Source organism: Callorhinus ursinus, unplaced genomic scaffold, assembly GCF_003265705.2.
Source record: "Callorhinus ursinus isolate GAN/ISIS: 27379988/994484 unplaced genomic scaffold, GSC_fseal_2.0 scaffold73, whole genome shotgun sequence".
Lineage (NCBI taxonomy): Eukaryota > Metazoa > Chordata > Mammalia > Carnivora > Otariidae > Callorhinus > Callorhinus ursinus.
Window position 1 is genome coordinate 573,463 of NW_027397135.1, and position 23,658 is coordinate 597,120.

Consider the following 23,658-nt stretch of genomic DNA (forward strand, 5'->3'; position numbering starts at 1 on the left):
GCCATCTTGCTCCGCCCCCCCAGACACTGGAATATTATTCAGCCTTACAAAAGGAGGAAAATCCTGCAACATGCAACAATATGGATGATCCCTGAGGACATTATGCTAGGTGAAACAAACCAGTCAGAGAAAGACAAATACTGCATGATTCTGTTTCTGTGACGTATTTAAAAGAGTCAAACTCATAGAATCCAAGAGTAGAACAGTGGCTGCCATAGGCGGAGGGAAGGGGAAAATGGTGAATTTCTAAGGTCTAAGGTTTAAGTAAGATGAGTGAGCTCCAGTGATCTGCTGTATGACAATGTACATACAGTCAACAATAATGTATTGTACACTTAAAAATTTAAGAAGGTAGACCTCAACTTGTGTTCTTACCAGAATAAAATAAAATTTAAAAACAATTTCAGAGACCAAAAACATCTCCAAAACTTCCTTGATGCAGCAACTAAACTGAAGTCAAGCACTAAAAAATAGAAAAACAAGAACGTTTCCTCTTTTTCAGACGGTTGAAAGAATCACCTCACAATCTGGATTTCGTTCCCTTTCCTTAGAAACCATTTTGATAGCCATCCAAGGCAACTATATTCTAGATGTTCCCTAACAATCTGGAGGAAGAACAAGGAAGGACTATCAGTCCTAGAATAAAACAAGGGGAACTAAAGTCTCTTACTTCTCCAAATGAGATGCTTTGCTGAACCAAAATAAAGAAAAAAATCCACTGCATTTCATCTGGCCCTTTGAAGAACAGGTGAGCAGACATGATCAATGGTATATTAAAAGGGCTGTTTGGATGCTAGAGAATGTCTCCCCGATGTTTTTTATCTGAACGCCCAGAGTAAGCCTCTATCCTTCTCATCAGTTCCTCTGGGGGTTAGAGAGAGGAACGCATCGGAAGAACATATGGTACAGGGGTTATGAGTGACAGCTTTGAAACTCGGCACATCCTGAGTTCAAATGCTGTTTTCTTTGCTTGTGAATGTAATAATCTTGAGCAGGTTACCTGACCCTGCTGAACCTCAGCTTCTTCACCTATAAAATGGGATGACAGCAGATGACAGATCCTACTCATCTGGATCACCGTGAAGACTAAATGAAATTCTACTTGGCATGTGCCTGCTGGTTGTTTTTACAAAAGGAACCAAATGTATCTGTTATATAACATTGGGTGTTTCAGATCTCTTAACAATACTTGTTACAGAGAAAATTTATTAATTCGACACCCAACAACAAACATTTGAGTCTCCGGCACAGAGTGGGGAAGAGTTCTTACTCTGAGGAAGAATGGCTAGAGGAACAGACATGTAATAAAGCAAGTACAATAAAATCTTAATTACAGAACCTAAGAGCTGAGCACATACATGGGTGCTCACTATTTTTGTGAAAATTCTTTACCTGTCTGTATGTTTTAGTTTTTTTCATAATAAAATGTCAAGGAAAAAATTTAATGCAGAACAGAAGAATTAAGAGATAACAGAGAATCAAACTGAATTATAACAGAACACCATTCAAAGATAGATCCTTAAGCAAAAACTTCATGAATGATGCCAGAGATGTCCTTATTCTTGCTGAGCCTCAGGCTAGGGGATGAGCCACGTCACTCAGGGCACGAGAACTGTCCCCTGCTGGAACCTGCACAACTGGGTCAGCATAGTCTAATAGGTGGATGGTGAGACACGCTTAGATCCAGAAAAGACATTTACCTCACAGCTCGCCTCCACCACCACACAGATGTCTCATTTCCAGGTCACTGTTTTTTTCCCAATCAAGAGGCTAAAAAATAGAACAATGTGCTAAATTCTAAGAGCCACAGCGTACAATCAACTGAAGATACGAACACTGCTTAATTAAAGAGAAAAAGATGTCCCCCCTCTTCCATTCCCTCTCTTTCTTCCTGGGTTCAGTCATTTTACATAGATTCCCATATGGTTTTTTTCTCTTGATTAGTCTTTTTATGAAACAAGCTTCCATATGAAATCAAGACCAGGAAGTCAATCGTGAATTCCTTGCATGTAAGTCCTCTATCCCTGGCAGGAGACACCCAGAAAACGACCCACAAACACTGGCTTCATTTCTCCACACTGTCTAAACGCCATTCCGTGAAGCCCGTGGAAGACTTTGGTGAAAAGTGCCAAAGAGGGAGGGAGTCCTGTCATAACACAAGAGACCCAAGTTCAAACAAGTATGGCAGGCTTAGACCACAACCTACTTTTAACAACTTAATTTGGAATAAGAAATGACATCCAAAAAGCCTTACGTACAGAGAATGTTTCATGGGTTGGTGACTGCCCAGTAAGCTTAATCCTTATTATCATTATTATTTTGCATTTATAAGAATAAACTAATGTCCTATTGCTAGCGAAAACTTTCGTGTTGTTCCTGAGATTCTGATTTATTATAAGTAAGAGTTATAAACATCTGGCTTCTAAGAAATGTACAGCCACTGAAAGTTCTTTAACCTCAATGCCATTTTCACCTCATTTACTAAAGAACAGTGGCTCACACTGTTCAGGGCTAAAGCAAATTGTAATCCAGACCTCCTAATATTTCTCTTTTCCTCTAGCCTCGTCAAGGACTCTTATCTAAACCACTTCGCCTCCCGCTGTGGAAATGGTTTATATTCTTAAAGGTTTGCTCTCAAGAGGGGAAAAAATGGTACTTAACCACTAACCATAGTAGTAAAACGTCAGTAATGTGATATTGCCCGCACCCACACAGTCTATTTCACGTAAATTGTAGGACAGATGAACTATACTTTAATAACGTGATCCCAGGGCTCCAGGGCCACCACTGGGCCGGCTATTAGCAGTCACAGAGCTGGGCTGGAAGTCTGCACAGTGATAATCACCACCATGATTCAGTGAGCGCCTACTGTATGCCAAGCACTGTGACAGAGGCGTTACTTAGGTCTCATTCTCACAACCGACTGCAAACGTAGATACTATCACCTCCATTTTACAAGTGAGGAAAGCCTGGCTCAGGAAGGTGAAGCAAGTTCATCAAGATCATACAGGAATTCGGCAAACTGCCTTGTGTCTCCAGAAGCTGGTGGCCGTTCTGCAGTTAAGATTCTGTCCATTTCTAATGCCACTGTAATAAGATCTGAGACCAGATCTTTATGTCCCTGAGTCCCCACTGTCATGGGGGCTGCCACGAGGGTGACGTGAACCAATGCAGGTAAAGCACACAGGGGACTGGCCCACGCCTCATGCGTGAGCAATCAACATCAGCTAAGGAGAGGACAGCTACGACACTTTTATGCCTCCCTGGCAAGTCTTCCATCCCCTTAAAAACTCTCAGAGTTCTTGATTTTTTTCCCACTCATCTGTATTTAAGATACTGGAATACTTCTCTCTCAGGACACTATGCATTGATGCACGGAGGTGTTCAGAGGATTTTGCTGGGAGGCAGGAAAAGATGGAGACATTGAAGTAATAATCATGACCTGGTAGTTTCCAGTCGTCTCTAGCGTCTTGTTCCTCAGTTCTTCTCAGGACCGTTATATTCTGCACAGGCCTGTTCTGTCCATACACTGAGCAATCCCAACTATGCACTTATTTCTCTAAGGCAAAAAATTATTAAAACCCTACCATCCACTTCTGTCTTCAAGTACAAAATATCCCAGATTGAAATGCTCAGGCCATATGAGCCACACCTTTCTGGTTTTAGAAATACAGTCATGTGCAAATGATTTAGCTTCATCTTGTTATAAGAATATGGATATCCATCATCCAAATAGGTAAATGAACTTTTCAGCTGACTTATAATGTGGCAAAACTTCTTTGTTGCACAACGTTGTCTCCTACTGCTTGGTTCTAAATAGTCCCAAAATAGCTTTTATTATATCTGTTTAATTGGCAAAAGTCATTCTGCTTTCATCCTTTCTGTCTGAATAACTTTTACACTAAGTTATAAAACTAAGATGTAAAAAGTAGTGGTAGATCATCTTCAACATAGTTCTCCTGAACAGGTGTTTCCCTGAGTCACAGATCCATTCAGTACTCGGTATTATTTAGTACCTACATCAGGCCACGTCCTGGAGATACAAACACTGAGCAAGACCAGACCCAGAGCGAGCTCTCAGGGAGCTTACGGTGTGGAGGAAGGGACCAACCTGCATGAACAACTGCACAGTCACTGTAAGTGAAACAGGTGTGAGAAAGGGGAGTGACACCCATGCTTCACAGGGGAGGGTCTGACCTCGCCGGCAAAGCCCAGTGGGCTCTTCCCCTACTTGAGCTGAGTGATGATTAAGGGTCAGTGACATGCAAAGAGGCAAGAAGGGCCTTCTAGAGAGACAAGAAGGAAGAGCATGGATGGGTGAAGGTGGCCAGTGTGGCTGCAGTGCAGAGACCAGAGAGGGCCTGCACAGACCCCTGCACTCACGTCAAGAGTCTCCTCTCCGTGCTACAAACCACAGGACGGGCTGAAGGGTGGTGACATGATCTGATTTGTATGCTGACTGCAGTGGGGAGACCAGATCACCATAATTCACAGTGGCAAGAGACACAAACCAGTCAGGAGGCTGCTGCAGTGATCCAGAGAAAAGATTATGGCAGTTCGGCCCAGACCAGTGATGACGAAAACTCGTATTCAGAGGGTACATGTGGACAGGGCCAGGCGCCAGAGTGTGTGATGAGCTGCGCACGCGTGAACGCTCTGAATTCCCAACCACAACCTGTGGGAAAGGTGTTCTTCCTCACATCTTACAGGTGAGAATGCAGAGGCGTGTAGCAGTTTGTCCAAAGTCCAGGTGGGAAACAACAGAAACTGAATCCACGGTTATTTAACTTCAAAGCCAGCTACAAAAATACTGTGTAAAAATTGGAAATACAGTGAGAAAAGCGGGTCTCTATAGCAGTTTCAAAACTTCAAAGCTTCTTGACCTACTTCACTCAGGTCCCAGGTGATGAGCCCTGAAGACGAACATGATTTTAGGTTGCCCTTTACTGAAATGGATTCTCTTTTGACATCTTACATTCCTAGAAGGCTTACCTATTTCAACATATCGACTTGGCAAGTCCCTCATTTCACTAGCATGTCGCTCCTTCACTGAGCAGATCTAGAAAATAAATTCACAGGTTATTTTACTCACGTGATGGAAAATTCTTCATAACATTTCATTCAATATAGGATACTTCTGTTAAATTAGCCATGTAGCACTGGGACAGAGTGCATACAACCTACTCAATGACTTAAAACGACAGAAATTAATTTCAATGACATATAGCAACCATTACTTATGTTCTCCAACATTATTCTTCAGTAAAGTCTTATTCAAGGACAAAGAAAGAAGGGAAACTATAATATCATTTTAACATGTTTCCAATGACCCATTCTCTGCAACTCTACTTAGGGACTACTTCTATCATCATCCAGATAGAGCCCTGGCAGAAGCACATAACCAAAAAGCCCATTGGCTCACCTGAGCAACATTCACATTAGGGCTTGTGTTTCTGACTACATATTAGTCATTTATTTCACTGTTGCTAAGTAATACTTTGCATAAGTGGCATCACGCTCTTCTCTCAAGTTTTTTTTTTCCCCCCTCTCAAGTATTTTAAAATTTAAAAAAAAAGTGCTTTAAAATCAGTGTATTATATACTTTAAATCAAGGCTGGCAAACTACAGCCTGTCCTTGACTGGTCTTTTTATGACCTGTAAGCTAAAAAGAGTTTTTTACATTTTGAAAGGCTAGAAAGGAAGAAGACAAAAAAAAGAAAAATATTCAGCAGAAACAGTATGTAGCCCACAAAGTCTAAAATGTTTACTACCCTCTACAGAAAAAGTTTGCCAATCTCTCTTTTAAATTATATGGATATGGTTTGGATATATATGTGTGTGTGCATTTATCTCTCTCACACACATACACACTCACACCAAACAACATAAGTGTGTTAACCATGGTTATTTTAGGGTGAGAGACTATGGATATTCTAAAGTGAATATATTCTATTTTTTAATAAGACAACAAAAATTTACATAAGTTCTGCCATCGAGGTAAGACAACCTTAAGTTAAACACTGATTCTATGCAACTTTCATCAAGGATCAGGTTTTTTCCTTTTAGGTAGCTATAAAAGAACACAAGAAATACTACTACCCTAAGTTTAGCTACAATATAGAAAATTCTAAACTATAGAAAAACCCAAAGAGAAAAAGCAACCATTATCCACTGTCCCAGTATAAAGTGAACACACTAACAATCTTTTTTGTTTGGAAGTGACTTTAACTAACCTAACAATCACCATAAGTAATTTAATGTATTATTTAAATATTCTTCCACAACACAATAATGTCTACAGTATCTCATTGCATGAGTGTACTGTTATTTTCTTACGATACCCTTTTAGACATTCAGTTTTTGCCTCTATCCAACCTGAAGGCATGATTCACATACTTGAATATAAGACATTTGGACTTTTGTTTCCAGAGGATAAATCTAGGAGCCAAACTGGGGCTGGATGGGGATGTGACCTGGTTTGCATGCCCAAACTGCTGTCCAGCAATGCAGGAACTATATGGCAGGCCCTGCTCTAACACAAGAATCGAACCCAATGCTGGGGGTGGGGGGGGGGGCGGGCAGGAGCATTTGCCCGGAAGTGACCAGCAATTTTCTCCCATTGTTGCTTTTTGTCTCCTGTCTACCTCAGACAATGTCCTGTCCACTTCCCCAGTCTTCCCCTATTTCCTTCTCCTTTTGTTAGACTGTTGATTCTTCTGTCCACACTTGCTAGGGAAACTACCTACCTGTCTATCGGGCATGCCCCACAGTGCCCGAGGGACAACCGTCTTTTCTATTTTTAACATGTTTTGTTTTTTTTTTTTTAAAGATTTTATTTATTTATTTGAGAGAGAGAGAGAATGAGAGATAGAGAGCACAAGAGGGAAGATGGTCAGAGGGAGAAGCAGACTCCCCGCCAAGCAGGGAGCCCGATGCGGGACTCGATCCTGGGACTCCAGGATCATGACCTGAGCCGAAGGCAGTCGCTTAACCAACTGAGCCACCCAGGTGCCCGGACAACCATCTTAATGTGCAGATAAAAGTACATGAGTAGTGTCTCAAATGGTCTGAAGGAGAGTAACAGAAAGTAATCCATGAATAACACTAAGTAGCACTTTGAGCAACTGCTGGGCACCAGTCCTGGGTTAATGGGTTTTAAGAAACAGACATAGCTCTAAGAATAGAAAGAGTATGGGGCAGTGGGGAAGACACTCAAAGAAGTCCTCTTACTCAAGTGTGAAGGGCAAGTACAGAAGTACAATGCAGGGGCATCGAGCGGCAGGAGAGGAAGGTTCCTCAGGAAAAGGAAACTCAGGCCGAGGCCAGACTGTCTCCATGGCCCTGCTACGAGCTCTCTGAAGACGAGGACACGTGGAAGTTCAGGTGGTTGGGCTCTCCTCTCCACTCCCACCCCTCCACCCCACGTTCTGTGGTCTGAGCTCTATCTCCCACACCTGCCTCAGACAGGTAGCAGCAGGTACAGGAAGAGTGAAACACTACCCTAAGCTCAGGTACCGCCTGAGAGCAGATCGATGATCTCAAGAGCCTTTACATTGACAGGTAGGTTCTCACCCGTGAACGCTAATTTGCTTCATCCAGACGCCTCCGCCACTCCTCCACTTACTGTCTAACGGGCATCTCAAGTGGACACATGCAAAAACATCTCCTGACTTGCCCTCTAAATGTGTTCCATCAGCAGTCCTGCCTATGTCAGTAAAAGGCAGCTTCGGTTCCCAGGTTAAAAGAGTCATCGTTGACTTCTTTTTCTTACATCCCACATCAAACCATCAATAAATACAACAGGGTCTACCCTCAAAATACATCCAGAATCCAGCTCCACAAGGCTGACCAGGATTTTTACAGAGCTTCCCGCAGTGGCCTCCTGCCCTGTCTCCCGTCTTCACTGCCCCTTTGCTGTTTGGCTCCACACAGCAGAGTGATCCTTTCAAAATCCAAGTCAGATCATTTAACTAAGTCCGCTGCTCAAAACCCCTCTGCTGGCTTCCCATATCACTCAAATTAAAAACCAAAGATGGCACCAAGGCCGGTGAGGCCCTACACGATCTGCCCCTACACAACGCACCCACCTCCCCTCCTCCCCCTCCCTCGGCATTTCTATCCCTCTCTTCCACACCTGCTCCATCTGCTCTGCCGATAAGCTTTATGTTCCACAAACACACGCCAATCACACCACTGCCTCAAGGATTTTGCCCTGGTTGCCACCCCTGCCGACACCCCTCCCGCACAGATGCGTGGCCTCCTCCCTCCAGATCCCTGCCAAAGGACACACTCGGTAGGAGAGATGTCTTCCCTTGATCGCTCTGTATTACATAGCAGCACCCACCCCCCAGCCCCTTTCCCCACGTCCCTGTTTAGCTACTCCCCTTGCGATTTACCAACATCAACATGGTATATTCACTTGCTTGTCCATCTTCCCCCACTAGAACATTGCCTGGCACATCGCAGGAACTTGGTAAGTGGCTGCTGGCCGAATGAATCAATGAATGAATGGCTCTAACTGCTTGCTTTGCCACACTGAGTGGCAGTCTCTCCCCAGTTAAGACTGCTCTCTGAGAGGAAAGATTATGTCCTATCTTCTCTTCCCTCAGCAGATCACAGGGGGATTCTCAACTGAGAAGAAGTACCCGATGTACTACCGAGCCTGAATAAGAGGAATCCCCAGTAAATAAAAAGAAACATTTGACATGAAAAATTACGTATGAGTTGGATCATAATTTGGGCACAGTGAAAGCATATTAGTTTCCCATGGCTGCCCTAACAGACTACCACAAACTTGGCGGTTTAACATAACAGAAATTTATCCTGTCCAAGTTCTGCAGGCTAGAAGTCTAAAACCAGCATCACTGGGCCCAAATCAAGGTGTTGGCAGGGCCGCACTCCCTGCTGAGGCTCTAGAGGGGAATCCATCCTCGACAGGCCTCCTCCAGCTTCCTGTGGCTGCCGTATTCCCTTGGCTGTGTTCGGTGCTCCAGTCTCTGCCTCCCGGCTCACGCTGCCTTCCCCTTTCCCAAGGCGGCGCTCCTTCTTTAAAACTGGGATTGGGGCGCCTGGGTGGCTCAGTCATCAAGTGTCTGCCTTTGGCTCAGGTCGTGATCCTGGGGTCCTGGGATGGAGCCCCACATCGGGCTCCCTGCTCCACGGGAAGCCTGCTTCTCCCTCTCCCACTCCCCCTGCTTGTGTTCCCTCTCGCTGTGTCTCTGTCAAATAAAATCCTAAAAAAAAAAAAAAAAAGAAAAGAAATACCTGGGACTGCATTTAGGGCCCACCCAGATAATGCAGGATAATCTTCCCATCTCAAGATCCTTAATTAATCATTATTTCGTGCCACATAAAGAAACATTTATGGGTTGTGGGATTAGGACATGCATCTTTGTGGGCCATTATTCAGCTTAAGAGAGAAGGCATTTCTGATAGCATTCAATAAACTTCTGCGTCCCTATGGCCTAATTTTCCTTGTTTTTCACTGAAAGAACAGAAAATAACAACTTTAAACAACCAACAAAAAGCCACTTACTTGGTCCACTTAAGGAAATTAAAAAAAAAACCAAGAACATAAGTTTACTGGATGAGTAACCACACATGGAATAAGGAGACTAGAGAACCACTTTTTTTTTTTATCCTAGACTACGGGGCACACCTTCCCTTCTGCTATCCTAAATATGAATCAGGCTATGTTCTTTTTTTTGAAAACAGTAAATCATAAAGGTTTTATTTCTATTGTGGCTGACGGACTATCAAAAGGAAGAAGGGAGTGTTGACAGAGACTGGGGATTCTTTTCAGCCCTCACACTTGGCTTTCTTGCAAGCTGGAAGAGAAGCATCTGCTTCTGATGGCCAAGGTTTCTTCACTGTGGAAATAATTCCAAAAGCAGTTTTTCTAGTTTCTCCATGTAGAAGCACTGCTCGGCAGTTGGTGGACACGGCGGCCTTTGCATCACTTTCAGAGAGCCCAAACAGCAGTCCTAAGTTTGCCACATCGTATGGGCCTCTTATTTTTAAAGGCCTTTCTGCAGCACTAGATAGAATCACATTTTTTCTTTTGCAGACCTGCATCAAATTGCGGACATTGGAAATTGTGTACCTTCTCATTGTGGAATCTTTGATAGCAGGGCTGTAGACGAGTTCAAAGCCCACGCCTTGGTCAATTGCCACATTAATAGGGGGTATTTTGAAGTAAAATGATAGTTTCTCTGTTACAGTTATGCAGACTAAATCCACATCTAAATGTGTATAAGCAACGTGAAAAAGTTTTTCTGTCTTTGGAAAAACTGCAATGATATCGTACAGCCAGACCCTTGAAGACATTGCTCAAAACACTGCAGTCAGATGGATCCAAAACGATAATCGTCAGCCTAGTTAAAACTTTGATCGGTCTTGATTTTCCCTGTACAATTGGCAAAGTTGTAAAGAGTTCAGAAATAGCTACTGGTTTTTCAATTTTTCCTGTTTCTTTTCCTTAAATTCAACAACATGATTGATGGCAACAACTGAATAGCCAAAAGTTACTTAACTTCAAGCTCCAGGTTCTTCCACTGTCAAATGGTGTTAACAGAACTTAGCTCACACAAGGTGAGCGGCGTTCTCTACCAGCACTCGAAGCACCTTCAGGTCAGAACCCGCTCGCAGGTCTAAATCCACAAATACAGCCATGCTGAAATCACATGACCGTCGCATGCCCAAATCAGGCTATGTTCACTTGATACATGAAAACAATTAAGAAAGAAAGGAGGACTTGAATCATACCAACCTAAGGGCCAGGAGGACCTTACCTCAAGTTAACAATGCTTGTTTTGGTCAGTAAGCAGCACTGCATTAACAATTTTTATGCTCGGGGCTCCTGGGTGGCTCAGATGGTTAAGCGTCTGCCTTCGGCTCAGGTCATGATCCCAGGGTCCTGGGATGGAGTCCCGCATCGGGCTCCCTGCTAGGCGGGGAGCCTGCTTCTCCCTCTGCCTCTGCCTCTCTCTCTCTCTCTCTCTCTCTCTCTCTCTCTCTCTGACTCTCATGAATAAATAAATAAAACATTTAAAAAAAAAACAATTTTTATGCTCATGTATCATATGACCTCACTGATATGAGGAATTCTTAATCTCAGGAAACAAAGTGAGGGTTGCTGGAGTGGTGGGGGGTGGGAGGGATTGGGTGGCTGTGTGATAGACATTGGGGAGGGTATGTGCTATGGTGAGCACTGTGAATTGTACAAGACTGATGAATCACGGATCTGTACTTCTGAAACAAATAATGCAATATATGTTAAGGAAAAAAAAAAGAAGAAGATAGCAGGAGAGGAAGAATGAAGTGGAGTAAGTCGGAGGGGGAGACGAACCATTAGAGATGATGGACTCTGAAAAACAAACTGAGGGTTCTAGAGGGGAGGGGGTGGGGGGATGGGTTAGCCTGGTGATGGGTATTAAAGAGGGCACATTCTGCGTGGAGCACTGGGTGTTATGCACAAACAATGAATCATGGAACACTACATCAAAAACTAATGATGTATGGTGATTAACATAACAATAAAAAATTTTAAAAAAAGAAAAAAAAACAATTTTTATGCTTTCCTTTTCCAGAGAAGAGTACATTTTAAATAACCATGTCTTTTTCAAGACTCTTCTAGAATTTTATGTCATAATAATGACAACTGAGGTTTATGAAGCACTTACAACATGTCAGATTCTATGCTAAGAACTTTGTAGGCATTACCTCATTTAATCCTCCCCAAAGTTCAGGATTCAGGAACAGTCAGTATTCCCACTTGTGGATGAGGAGTCAGGCTTAGGCTCACACAGGAAGTACGTGAAGAAGTTGGAACTGATCCCAGACCTGTCCAACTCTAAAGCCTGAGCTCTGCCATTAGACGGTTGCTGGGATACTTTCTCGTACTATTCTTAGCTAATTTTTTTGTTTATTTTGTTTAGATTAAGCTATGTATTTTTTTTTAAAGATTTTATTTATTTATCTGAGAGAGAGAGAGAATGAGAGATAGAAAGCATGAGAGGGAAGAGGGTCAGAGGGAGAAGGAGACTCCCTGCTGAGTAGGAAGCCCGATGTGGGACTCGATACTGGGACTCCAGGATCATGACCAGAGCCAAAGGCAGTCGCTTAACCAACTGAGCCACCCAGGCGCCCTAAGCTATGTATTTTTAAAGGGAAGCCAACTTTGGGTTCTGAAATACCTAATACAAGACAAGCACTGGTACGCAAAAAAAAAAGTGTGAATGAGCTTTGGGCCCTCTTCTGTAGAACGGCTGAATTTCATTTACTCAGGCACACGAGGGGCAGATAGCTGCATGGCAAAAAACAGCCCCTAATCTCATCAATAAGTCTGGGCCTCTGCTCCATCCAACAATGACCAAGCAAGCGGGATAATTTAGTTTTAACATTCTTTCCCCACCATCATCAACTCTAACGAAGAAGCTAAGGGGAATGGAAAGAACATTAAGGAATGGAAAACCTGACAAACCAACAAAACCAACCACATGCTCCATAAATAGCTAAGGCCAACGGGGCGAGGGAAATTTAAAGATCGCAGATGGCAGCACCACTCTGAACAAGGAAGAGTTCACAATTTGTTTTGTGTGGTGAGGAAAAGAAAGACCATATCTCCAAATTTCTGCATATGAAAGGATTTGAGCATAAAGGAATATCACATGACGCGAACATTCAGGGGGAATATATTTTGGTTCCGGGAAGCCACTCAAGAACTCATCTTCCTTTGGAGGATCTTTAACAACATGGACTTATTATCAAAACAAGCAAACCACCTTGACAGAAGTCCCCCAGCCAATAATCAGCGTCACGCTGTCCTTCCAGCAGAGGCTGCACGGATACATATCTGGGCGAAGACTTATGTCATCCCGGGGCACGTTGGTGATTCTCTGCTTGGAGGTGATGTCAAAAATCTTCACACCCTGGAAAATACAAAAGCATTAAGTGTCCTCTACGCTTAGGGAGGAGGAAAGGAAAAGGAAGGAAAGGAAAGGAAAGAAGAAGGGAGAAGGAAAGGAAAACTTATTAACAGCCCCTGCCACACACCACCAATAATTAGCACCACAAAATACTGACAGTGTTTATTGAGCACTGCTGGCAGCCATGCAGAAGAAAATGTTCCTACTCCACACAAACCGTGTGAGAACCCACAACAAAAGAAAACCTCTACCCTTCTTTCAGGACAAAAGAGATTTTCTTAGCAGATGGCATCAGGGGCTCAAATACAATACAAATGGGAAATGGAAAGATATCTGCCACTGCATTTCCAAAATGAAAGACAAGTAACATTTCTAATTGTATTGTTCCACTATAAAAATGGAGTTTTTTAGAAAAGCTTTGAATCTGACAAACCATTGTGTGTAAAGAAAACTACACCTGACATTTTAAAGCACTGAAATGGAAACATCAAGCAAGCAGCTAACTAAAAATATACCAAGAGGCCACAGGTTTGTTTACCCTTAACTGTGACCCAGGAGAAGTTTAAGAAAAGTCCTGAATAGCAAGGTGGGTTCTGGGAGAATTCTACCATTTAAAACTGAATAGAACGAATTTACTAAATTATATCTTGAAATTCCAAAAGATACGCCAGATGTCAAAAGCTAATTTTAAACTTTCTATTCAGCCGCTCTCATATTGAGTAAACTTTAAAGAGAGTGTAACACCAAAAATTACAATCTACTTCTTAAAAGGCAGGCCTCTTTTCACCTGTGATTATACAGGGAGTAAAATGAAATCAGCAATATCCTGTACTTTTTCCAAAGCAACATGCTTGCCCTTGGCTAACAGGCAACTGGTACTTTCAACACCACATTCCCAATGCAACCCTTCAATTATTAAGATGCCTTTTCATTTTCTTGGCTATTCTCCATGCCTCAGGTTTCTTACTCCAAAATAAAGTCCAGGATATGTTGGGAATTACTCTATTACGAAAGCCAAAAGCAATCTAATCTCTTTAACCTTCCAGGTATGAGAGCAGTCACCACTTGTAGGTCTTAGAAAAGACCACCGCAGCCAGGGGCATCTTCCCCTTTGTCACAGCTCTCTCAATGTGGTCACTCTTCTGGCTCTGCAGAAGGATCAGCAAGATGAAGACGTGCTTTTACCATATTATTGGCCCAAGCAATCAGATGGCCTCTCCACTTGACGCTCCTTATGTTCCCTTCCCCTTCGTGCAGAACAGAAGACTTCCATCTGCTCATCCAAGATCGTTCAAACAGCAGCAACTAGGGACAAATACAAAAGATGTTTAGAAACGGAGAAGCATATATTGGGTTTCTTACCCTTTTTTTTTTTGCTGGTCCCCTGCATGTTGAAGTTACTACAAAGTCAAGCCACAAGATGGCACCAAAATACCAAAATTCAGGGAGAAAAATACACATTTGTCAGTCAAAAGATTTGCGTCACAGAAAGTTCTTCAAATGATTGCCCAGAAATTAATTTATTTTGTAACTTGGGAAATCAAAACCTCGTAATTTTTTCCTTGAAAATAAAATATTAGTCACAGCTTAAATTGCAATAGTCAGAAGCAGCCTGTTTTTCATTTAACCCAAGAAAAATAATTTAACAATGATGTTTGAACAGTAATTCATGTCATAAAATAAGACAACCTTGCTTTAGGATTAAACTTCTTTAAAAAGTTTATAGTTAGCCAGGGTCTTTAAAGGGAAGAATCTATAATAAAAAAAAAAAATCTGCTGGGGAGGGTGGAGCCTGGCTGGCTCAGTCGGTAAAGCGTGTGACTCCTGATCTTGGGGTTGTTAAGTTCAAGCCCCACACTGGGTGTAGAGACTGATTAAAAATAAGATCTTTAAAAAGAAAAAAATCTGCCAGATAAATTTTATTACCAAATATAACTGGTTAAACACCTCTAAGACTGGTGAAGATATAGTTCTAGTAATTCATGCATTATTAAGGATACAGTATTTTTTCTTGATATATCCAATTTAAACCCCTTAAGAAAAGACATTTATATAACATAACATATATATAATTTATATAATATATAATTTACAATATGTAACTTCAGACATGTAATCCTGAAATATACGTTTATCTTCACAGAATTTTTAAAATTCCTATCTTTAGAGTAAATTTCAGTTTACCTTAGTGTATTTTGTGTCCCTTCCCACCCCTAAAGGGGAAAACAGGTTACCAGGAGAAAGAGAATAAATTCACATTTTATTCATATTTCTTACTCTCAATAGTTAGGCTCCTAAAGTCAAAAGGGGCACACACAGACACACACACACAACAAAACCCTAAAATTAAGTAAGTGTCCACCTTCACAAATACACCAAGAATGGTCACTTTAAAATGACATAAATGTCTGAAGTTCTCTATTATCCATGCAAAAGAAAGGTGGCTTCACTCGGTCCATAGTGGAGACTAGAGGGAGGGTGGCTTTTACTGACCATATGGGATCCTGTCTTCCCAGTAGCTAGATACAGGATATCCTCTTTGCTCTCCAAGATCTTCCCACCCATCTCGTCCTTTCCCAGTCCAGGTTCTAAGTAAGAAATCCCCACCACCATGCTGCCCTGGTCCCAGTTAAAGACCCTTAGAGGTCTGTCCTCTGTGATTCTGCCTCTGCCTCGGCCATGATGCAAAAAAACAGAGCCAAGGAGGTCGCTGAATGTGTTCAGGATTTTGTGACAGGGTAAGTTTGAAATCTGCGGAAGGAGGAGAAAGCCTGAGAGTATCACTCTTGCTATTTATTTCACCAAAGACAGGTAACTAAAAACAATTATACTAAACATGAGGAATTAGTAAGATCACAATGTCTATCTTCCACCTGTGGCTTGGATCAGAGGGAGGGGATCTTCAGAAGTGGGCTGGGCCCCAGGAGCACCCCATAACCACCTGCTAGGAGGAATGGCTGGCTGGGTGGTGAGGAGGAAAAGTGTGGGGTCACATGACAACACATTCTTCTCCCTCTGATCCCACCGAGGGGGTGACCGATGTTGCGTGAAAGGGGAGCAATCCGCACCTGGATTATTAAATTAAATATGCCCCCAATTTTAAATGGAGATGTCCATAAAATATGACAGAAGTAAGAGCTCAGTGAAGGCTACAATTTACCTCATTTAAAGAAAAAGCCCATCTGGGAAGTAGGTGGTAGGGTAGGTACCAGCATGCCCAGACACCTTATGCTCAGTGAAAAGGGGGTGGAGGTAAGGTGAGTCACGGGGAAAATGGCACTCAGGGACACAGAGGCCACGGTCAGCACTGGCAGCATAACCCGAGTAGCCACTCTCGCTTGTTCGGCCACACAGCTTGGAAGGAGAAAACAGGTATGCCGGCAATGGGGTGGGTGTCTACTAGTGGCGGGCTGTACCCCATAAACTTCAAAGTCAAGAGGTGGGCAGCACCTGCACGAATTTCAAGCTGCCTTGGTGAATATAGCAAGCAGGCTTTTAACACGTACATCACTTCCCTGCTGCATCAATAATTACACCCTTTGGAAGCCATTTCCCCAACAGACAACTGTGTTCCAATTCAGGCAGGAAGGAAAACATAAAACTTCCTTCTCCTACCATGTCCAGAATAAAAGATTTGGACAAATTCTCACAAAATCTATGACACATTCACATCAACTACAACTGTGAATACTGAATATAGACTTTTCCCAGTAAACAGGAACAAGAAAAAACACCAGTAATATGGAAGAATTCAGTATTTGAAAAGAACAGGACTTATCTAGGGAATAAGGCAAATCTCCCACTCCTGACTCCACATTAATGAGCCCTTCCATCAAACAGACAAGAACTTTAAAAATAATTCTTCTTCTTCTCAGGTGACAACAAAATTAAGCAAATTAACACCAAAGGATAAGAAACACACAGCAAAGCTGAAATAAAATAAATAAATAAATATTCTATACCCTCGAGTAAGAGAGGGAATCAAACTGTGACCAGAGCACTTTGAAAACGAGAATACAAATACTGCAAATCTAAACTTTAGGGGATGCAAAGTTGTAAACAAGGAAAAGTCCATAGCTCTCAAACTCAGTAATGAGCAAAAACAGATGTGCAGGCACTAGCTACATGACAAAAGAAAAAATACTTTATTGAGAGATGTAAGAGGAGACCTACATAAGTGTACATTATGTTCCTGGATAATAAGACTCAAAATTCTCACTGAAGTGCCTGTCTTAATAGTTAATATGTGATTTTAATGGAAGCACAAAGAAAACCCTAAAGGAATTATTTATAGAACTTCCAAAATGCTATCAATCCATTTGAAGATATGTGAGAATAGGAATTTTTTTAATTAAGCAATTTGTGGGTGGAAGGATGGGTGTTTTGTGAAATTAGTACTCAAAACAGTAAAGCAATGGTCCTAGAATTGACAGACGAAGTAAAAGAATAGAAAGAGCTGACAAAGCTGAATCAAAACGAGGAAAGAACGGGGGTGAGGTGGAGTGCGCATGCGCAGGGAAGCCGGCGCCCTCAACTCACCCCCTTTCTGGAGAATCTTTTAGCACTGGGGAGTCAAAGCTTTAAAAATGACCCTAGAAGTCTGCGCCTAGATATTTATGCTCAGAAGTGATCAGACAAGTGAGTAAATAAGTATGTAAAGTTATTTATACAGCCAGAAATAGAGTAACAGCTGGGAAATAATCGAGTAAAGCCTGGCAGAGCTAGATCACCAAATAGTATGCGTCCATTTATAAATGATTCTATACACATGTTTATTTAACGTAAAAAGATGTTCAGGGCCACTAAATTAAAAAGCTAATCACAAAACAGTATTAAATACGATGACCTTTAAATAAAATATGTGTATCCATATATAAAAATCTGAAGGATACCTTACAAAGTAATCATAATTAATTCTAGAAATAGGTGATAGATTTTATTATTTCTATTTTCATGATTATTCTGCTTGGAACATGTGAATTATTTTTATGTTAATACATAGAGGGCTGAAAAGTTCCGCCTCAGTAAGTTAAGAAAAGATAAGCTGCTTTTTTTACAGTCTACACTAATTTAACTACAGCAGAACTATCTGCCTGTATTTCACTGACATATCCTGATAATCAGGATAATTTAAGGAACAGTTGAAACAAAACAAAACAGTATCAACAATTCGATGAAACCTAGAGAAAGACGGAATGTTTCAGTCATACCGAATATGTGTTAGAATTAATTCACATAAAATGTACCTACTTTTTAAATAAAACATTAACTTTAGAAAACTGTTAGTTAAGTCTTGCTGCAATTCCAACCAATACCCAAACTCACTCCAGCTAAGCCTTTCTGTTGTGGTCGGGAGCTGTGGCTTAGGGCAGGAAGCTAAGGCCAGCTGGGCCTGGGCCTCCTTTGTCCCCTGCTCCAGCACCTAGGAAAAAACTTCCAGCAGAGGGCAGGAAGAAAAGGAGGGAGACAAGAATTCTGAATTCAGCTGGTCTCAGGGTTGAGTATGACTTTCCAGATTTCTATTACAAAACACCCTGTGACCCTGTGTACCCGGCTCTGACATGGGATCAAAGAAGCTTCTTAATATTTTTATAGTACAGACAGCACACGTCATTCTGTGCAACTGAGGAGTGCTCAAAAAAAAAAAAAAAAAAAGGCGGGGGGAGGTTGACACACTACCTCCTGAAAAGGAAAACAAATTTTAACTAATTTACATTACAGTTATAGACATGATTTCATGTTATTTTCTGATGTTTCTCAAATAGCAGTAGTTTCAATCATTTTCCCTTTATATTTTGTGGATGAAAAAGAAGAAATGATGTGTAAACAAATAGCCTGAAATACATTACGGAAGATCTTCATTTAGAATTCTTTCGTAAATCCTCCTAACTTCTTGGTTCTGTATACATTTTGGGGTCATGCTGGTTCTATCACGGGATAACGAACACCACACTATATCTTGCTCACTGGGATTCATTTATTTACTCTTCATCTCCCCAACAGACCGTAAATGCATCGGGGAAATAAACCACATCGACTTTGCTAGAAGCACAGGGCACGATGAATATGAGATACTGAGTAGGCTTCCCCGGCCCTACCAGTCTCCTTCTTTGTCTATGTGCACAGTGTGTTTGCTGGCAGGAGGAGCTACGTCACACCCCAAACCCTCCAGTTACTCAGCCCGTCTTCAGTTAGTGATGTCCCTAAACTATTTTGGACACACTGGCAGCTGCCTGATCTCAAAAATCTAAGGGAAGGAACCCTATGGACTGACTGGTCCACAGTTACTACATCCTCAATGTAACAATGGTATCCCTTGAGAAAGGGCTCATTTATACTGGCTCCGTGTCTTACGCCTGAAACAGTGGTGCAGTTTCCTTTGCTCAGCGGCAGAGGAGATAATCTGTGCACAACCGATCACAAATTTGGGAAGTGCTTTTTTTTTTTTTTTTAAGATTTTATTTATTTGACAGAGAGAAACACGGCGAGAGAGGGAACACAAGCAGGGGGAGCGGGAGAGGGAGAAGCAGGCTCCCCGTGGAGCAGGGAGTCCAATGCGGGGCTCCATCCCAGGACCCTGAGATCAAGACCTGAGCCGGAGGCAGACGCTTAACGACTGAGCCCCCCAGGCGCCCCTGGGAAATGCTTTTAAGGTTAGTCTTCCTCTATTCAGTTTAGCTGACTGCAGTTCCTTCATTTCAGGGATGCCACCTGGCCTCTCATTTGGCCCGAATGGTGATGATTTGAACTGTGTTTGTGCGCTGCTGAGGCGCCCCCCGCCCCCAACACCACCATGCCCTCTTATCCTGGTGGTCTAGCCCTGGCCTGCTTCTCTCCTCTACGTTACCTCCCCTGGTCCTTGAAGCACTTATTTCTGCCTTCCCTCTCCACTCTACTTTCTTCCTTACTCATGAGTCCTAGTTCCCAATCCATACGTAGCAGAAAAAAACCTTAAATGTCAGCTAGTAATTATGGAAACGTTACCATTACTGTCCTTTGAAACTCTTTGAATACAACTAGGCAGCACCTCAGGATTTGATTTGCAGCATTCTGCGGGACCCACGGTTTCACCCAGGAGGGGAAAGGACCAGACAATCCACTCTCCATTTGCTTCCTAATCTGTGGGAATTTCAAGCAGAAACACACTGGCAGGAATGCCAAGGAAAGTTCCGCCTCAGTGATTTAAGAAAAGATAAGCTGCTTTTCTTACAGTCTACACTAATTTAACTACAGCAGAACTATCTGCCTGTATTTCAATGACATTTAATAAAATCCATTTCTTTCTTCTAGTCATAAAACTGCCTAGAGACCTACTGAGCATGAATGTTCTACAAAGCATTTTAGAGGGTAAGTCATTGAGCGAACTACCTTTAAAAGCAGCTGGTTAATTTATTTGGTTCATCTTCCACATCCCATAATATTGAATTGTCATTATCACAATACTGAGAGCAATTTAAGCTCAATGGGAGCTAAGTACATAGAGAGGAAAAACTGTTTCCAAGAGGTCTATTTTTTGTTGGAGAAAGTATTCTAGGGCTTTATTTCCCATAAATCCACATTCTGGCAGTCAGCACTCCTGGTACTTATATTTCAATAGGAGCCCTCACATCCTCAGCAATATACTTTATTCTCCTATGTTTTGTGCTGATAAATCTATCTAGTACTTTGCTACACTACAGAGTGATAGGGATGCACACCCCAGAATCTCCCACACACAGGGCGGGATTCCTTTCGGGCTATAATAAAGCCACCGATTCTGGCAACATAACACCCATCATTACCCATCGCCCACTCTTCCCTGATGGAGGAAAGGGAGGATGACTGGCCCCTTTTTAATCATCTTGTGATCTTTCAAGTATATAAATCACTTGAGTCCTTTAGGCTTCCTACACACCGGCGGCACCACTCGCTCTGAGGCAGACAATGGTGTAGGGAAGAGTGGCCGGTGGGGGAAGCCTACGGGCAAGTCCTTGATAGCAAGTGTGTTACTGCGGGAAGGGCTGAGGGGCTTGGAAAAAACAGACTCCATAAAGACAAAATGCCAGATCCCAGAAGATGCTGGAGCTCGAGATAATGAAACTGAGAAATAAAGAAAGAAAAGGAAAACCCAGCGCATTAGGACATGCCCAATAGATAAAGGGCATAATGATGGGCAGGACCTGTCACAGAAGGATTTAAACACCCAAAATTGGAAAAGATTAGAAATGAAATTTAAGAAGTCAAGAAAGCAAGTGAGAAAAAATGAGCGAGCACAGAGAGCTGGGACAGTGTTTGGCTGCTGACAACAGACAGAGTCCTGGATCTGGATGGAGGCAGGAGTGACCAAGAAGAGTGGGACAGCGGGCGCCTCTGTCTTGCTTCCTGCTTTGGCTCAGTACCAAAGTTTAACAAACACTGCTTTCCCAAACACCATCCAGAAAGAACATAAAGCATGTAGGAAGAGAAAGAGAATTTCCTGAATACAGCATTGCTTAAATTCAGGGGTGATTTGCTGGACCAGTTATAATCCTTCAATCTCCTTTCCCCAGAGGTAATTTAACATGTTTAAACGAGGTTAAATACGGGCCAAAAACTGCTACCACAGGAAGTCTCTGTACACAGACGGATTTCCAGAGCTTGCTTGACAGACCACTTGCTTCCAAGCAAGGTCTGAGTAAACACAATGCCAATGCAACACAGGTTTTGGACAAGCCCTTGAAGTTAACCAATCCCGTGAAAATGCTTTGAAATTTAAGAAACACCCTACCGACATCAGGTAACAGTGAATTCAGTGACCAAGAACTCCTAGCTACAGGTTCAATGAGAACAAAAAGAAGCTAAACACTAGAGGTGCCACGTAGGAGCAGTTTCCTTTATATTAAAAAACGAGTGATGACAGAGAGATAGAGATCTGTGTATCCACCTGCCCACCTACACAGGTTTAGCAATTAACTGTGGCCACATGTGAGGCAGGCTCCTATTTAAACCAGCAATCTGCAATTTCTGCATATGAAAACATACAACTGCAACTATGGTTTTAAAAGTGACAAGGTTATTTTGAAATAATTTTACCACTAAAAAAAAAAATCTTCCATTATGGGTCCCACAGACTTAACGGTGCTGGTGGTTCATGCCAAACACCTTGGGTCTGTATTTCAGTTTACAGCTGTTTAAGGATACATCTCCTGGGGCTGGGTCTAAGGTTGAACCCCTTTAGCAGCAGAGTAAATACAAAAGTCATCCACTGGGTGATTAAACTTGAATTAATGGTCTGTGCAATGAACAACGATCTCTGATTTTAACTATGCATCATCTCAATCACAGACAACTGGAGGGAGATCTTCGCCTGGTGGGGATTATGAAAAAGAAATATAAAAACTGCCAAGTCTTGAGTAACAGAAAAAGTCACCTGAACACACAGGTTTATGTATCTGAACAAGCACTTCACTCAATTGAAAGTAAAGCAGAAGGGGAAAAAATAAAGATCAGGACACCATCTGCAGAAGAAACCAAGTCAAATGAACCTGCCTTTCACAGGGCACAACTGGTCTGTCCTTGACAGCCTCCATGCAAGTGGCAGAGCTGATGGTTTGAGGGCAGACTCACATCTGTGTAGGAGCTTCTATGTGCCCTCTTTTTACAGACTTCAGTGTCTACTCTTATAGTCTCATTATGACTCCTATATAATGCCTCCCTGGGAACAAGAATAATTATTCCAGATTTAGCCAAAATTGGAGAAAAGGCTGCAGGCTATTCAGTAAGCAGCAATAATTTGTGCTCAAACTGACAATAAATATCAAATGGACAGTCTTCATTGTCCTGGCTTCTATGGTAATATTAAAAGCTGCCCCAAGCAAAGAATACAGTCAGACAAATCACAAAGGAAGATATATAAGTAGCCAATAAATAAAAATATTTGAAATTGCTAGTAACTCAAAGAAGTTACAAAATAGAACAATGGACTTTCTTTGTATATCAAAATTGGCAAAGAAAATGTGGAGAAACAGGTAGTCTCATACACTGCTGGTGTAAACTGGTATGTTTCCTCGAATGCAACTTTCATGGTGGTATGCATCTAAATCCTAAAAAATAACCATCTCTGACTGGGTAATCCTAATCCTGGGAATCAGCGCCAGGAAAAAACTAAAAAGCATAGCTCAAGGTCATGCCCAAAGATTTCTAGCTTCAGAATTAACAAGATTGATAAACCCCTGGCCAGACTGATCAAAAAGAAGAGAGAAATGACCCAAATCAACAAAATCATGAAAGAAAGAGGAGAGATCACAACCAACACCAAAGAAATACAAACAATTATAAGAACATATTATGAGCAACTCTATGCCAGCAAATTAGATAACCTGGAAGAAATGGGTGCATTCCTAGAGATGTATCAACTACCAAAATTGAACCAGGAAGAAATAGAAAACCTGAACAGACCTATAACCACTAAGGAAATTGAAACAATCATCAAAAATCTCCCAAGAAACAAAAGCCCAGGGCCAGATGGCTTACCAGGGGAATTCTATCAGACATTTAAAGAAGAATTAATACCTATTCTCCTGAAACTGTTCCAAAAAATAGAAATGGAAGGGAAACTTCCAAACTCATTTTATGAGGCCAGCATTACCTTGATCCCAAAACCAGACAAAGACCCCATCAAAAAAGAGAATTACAGACCAATATCCTTGATGAACATGGATGCAAAAATTCTCACCAAAATACTAGCCAATAGGATCCAACAGTACATTAAAAG

At 41.9% G+C, this 23,658-nt stretch overlaps 1 protein-coding gene and 1 pseudogene across 3 annotated transcripts in view; both read right to left on the bottom strand.

Annotated features, from left to right (window-relative positions):
* VPS41 (VPS41 subunit of HOPS complex) overlaps positions 1-23,658 on the bottom strand; it is a 218,056-nt gene that overhangs the window by 66,211 nt on the left and 128,187 nt on the right. For all 3 annotated transcript variants that reach the window (XM_025853045.2, XM_025853046.2, XM_025853047.2), the window contains 3 exons: positions 14,112-14,231; positions 12,783-12,929; positions 4,993-5,059 (listed from right to left, as the gene is read on the bottom strand). In XM_025853045.2, the coding sequence (XP_025708830.1) occupies positions 4,993-5,059; positions 12,783-12,929; positions 14,112-14,231 (334 nt within the window). The remainder of the gene's footprint in view (positions 1-4,992; positions 5,060-12,782; positions 12,930-14,111; positions 14,232-23,658) is intronic.
* Positions 6,989-10,965, bottom strand: LOC141371481 (ribonuclease P protein subunit p30-like; annotated as a pseudogene).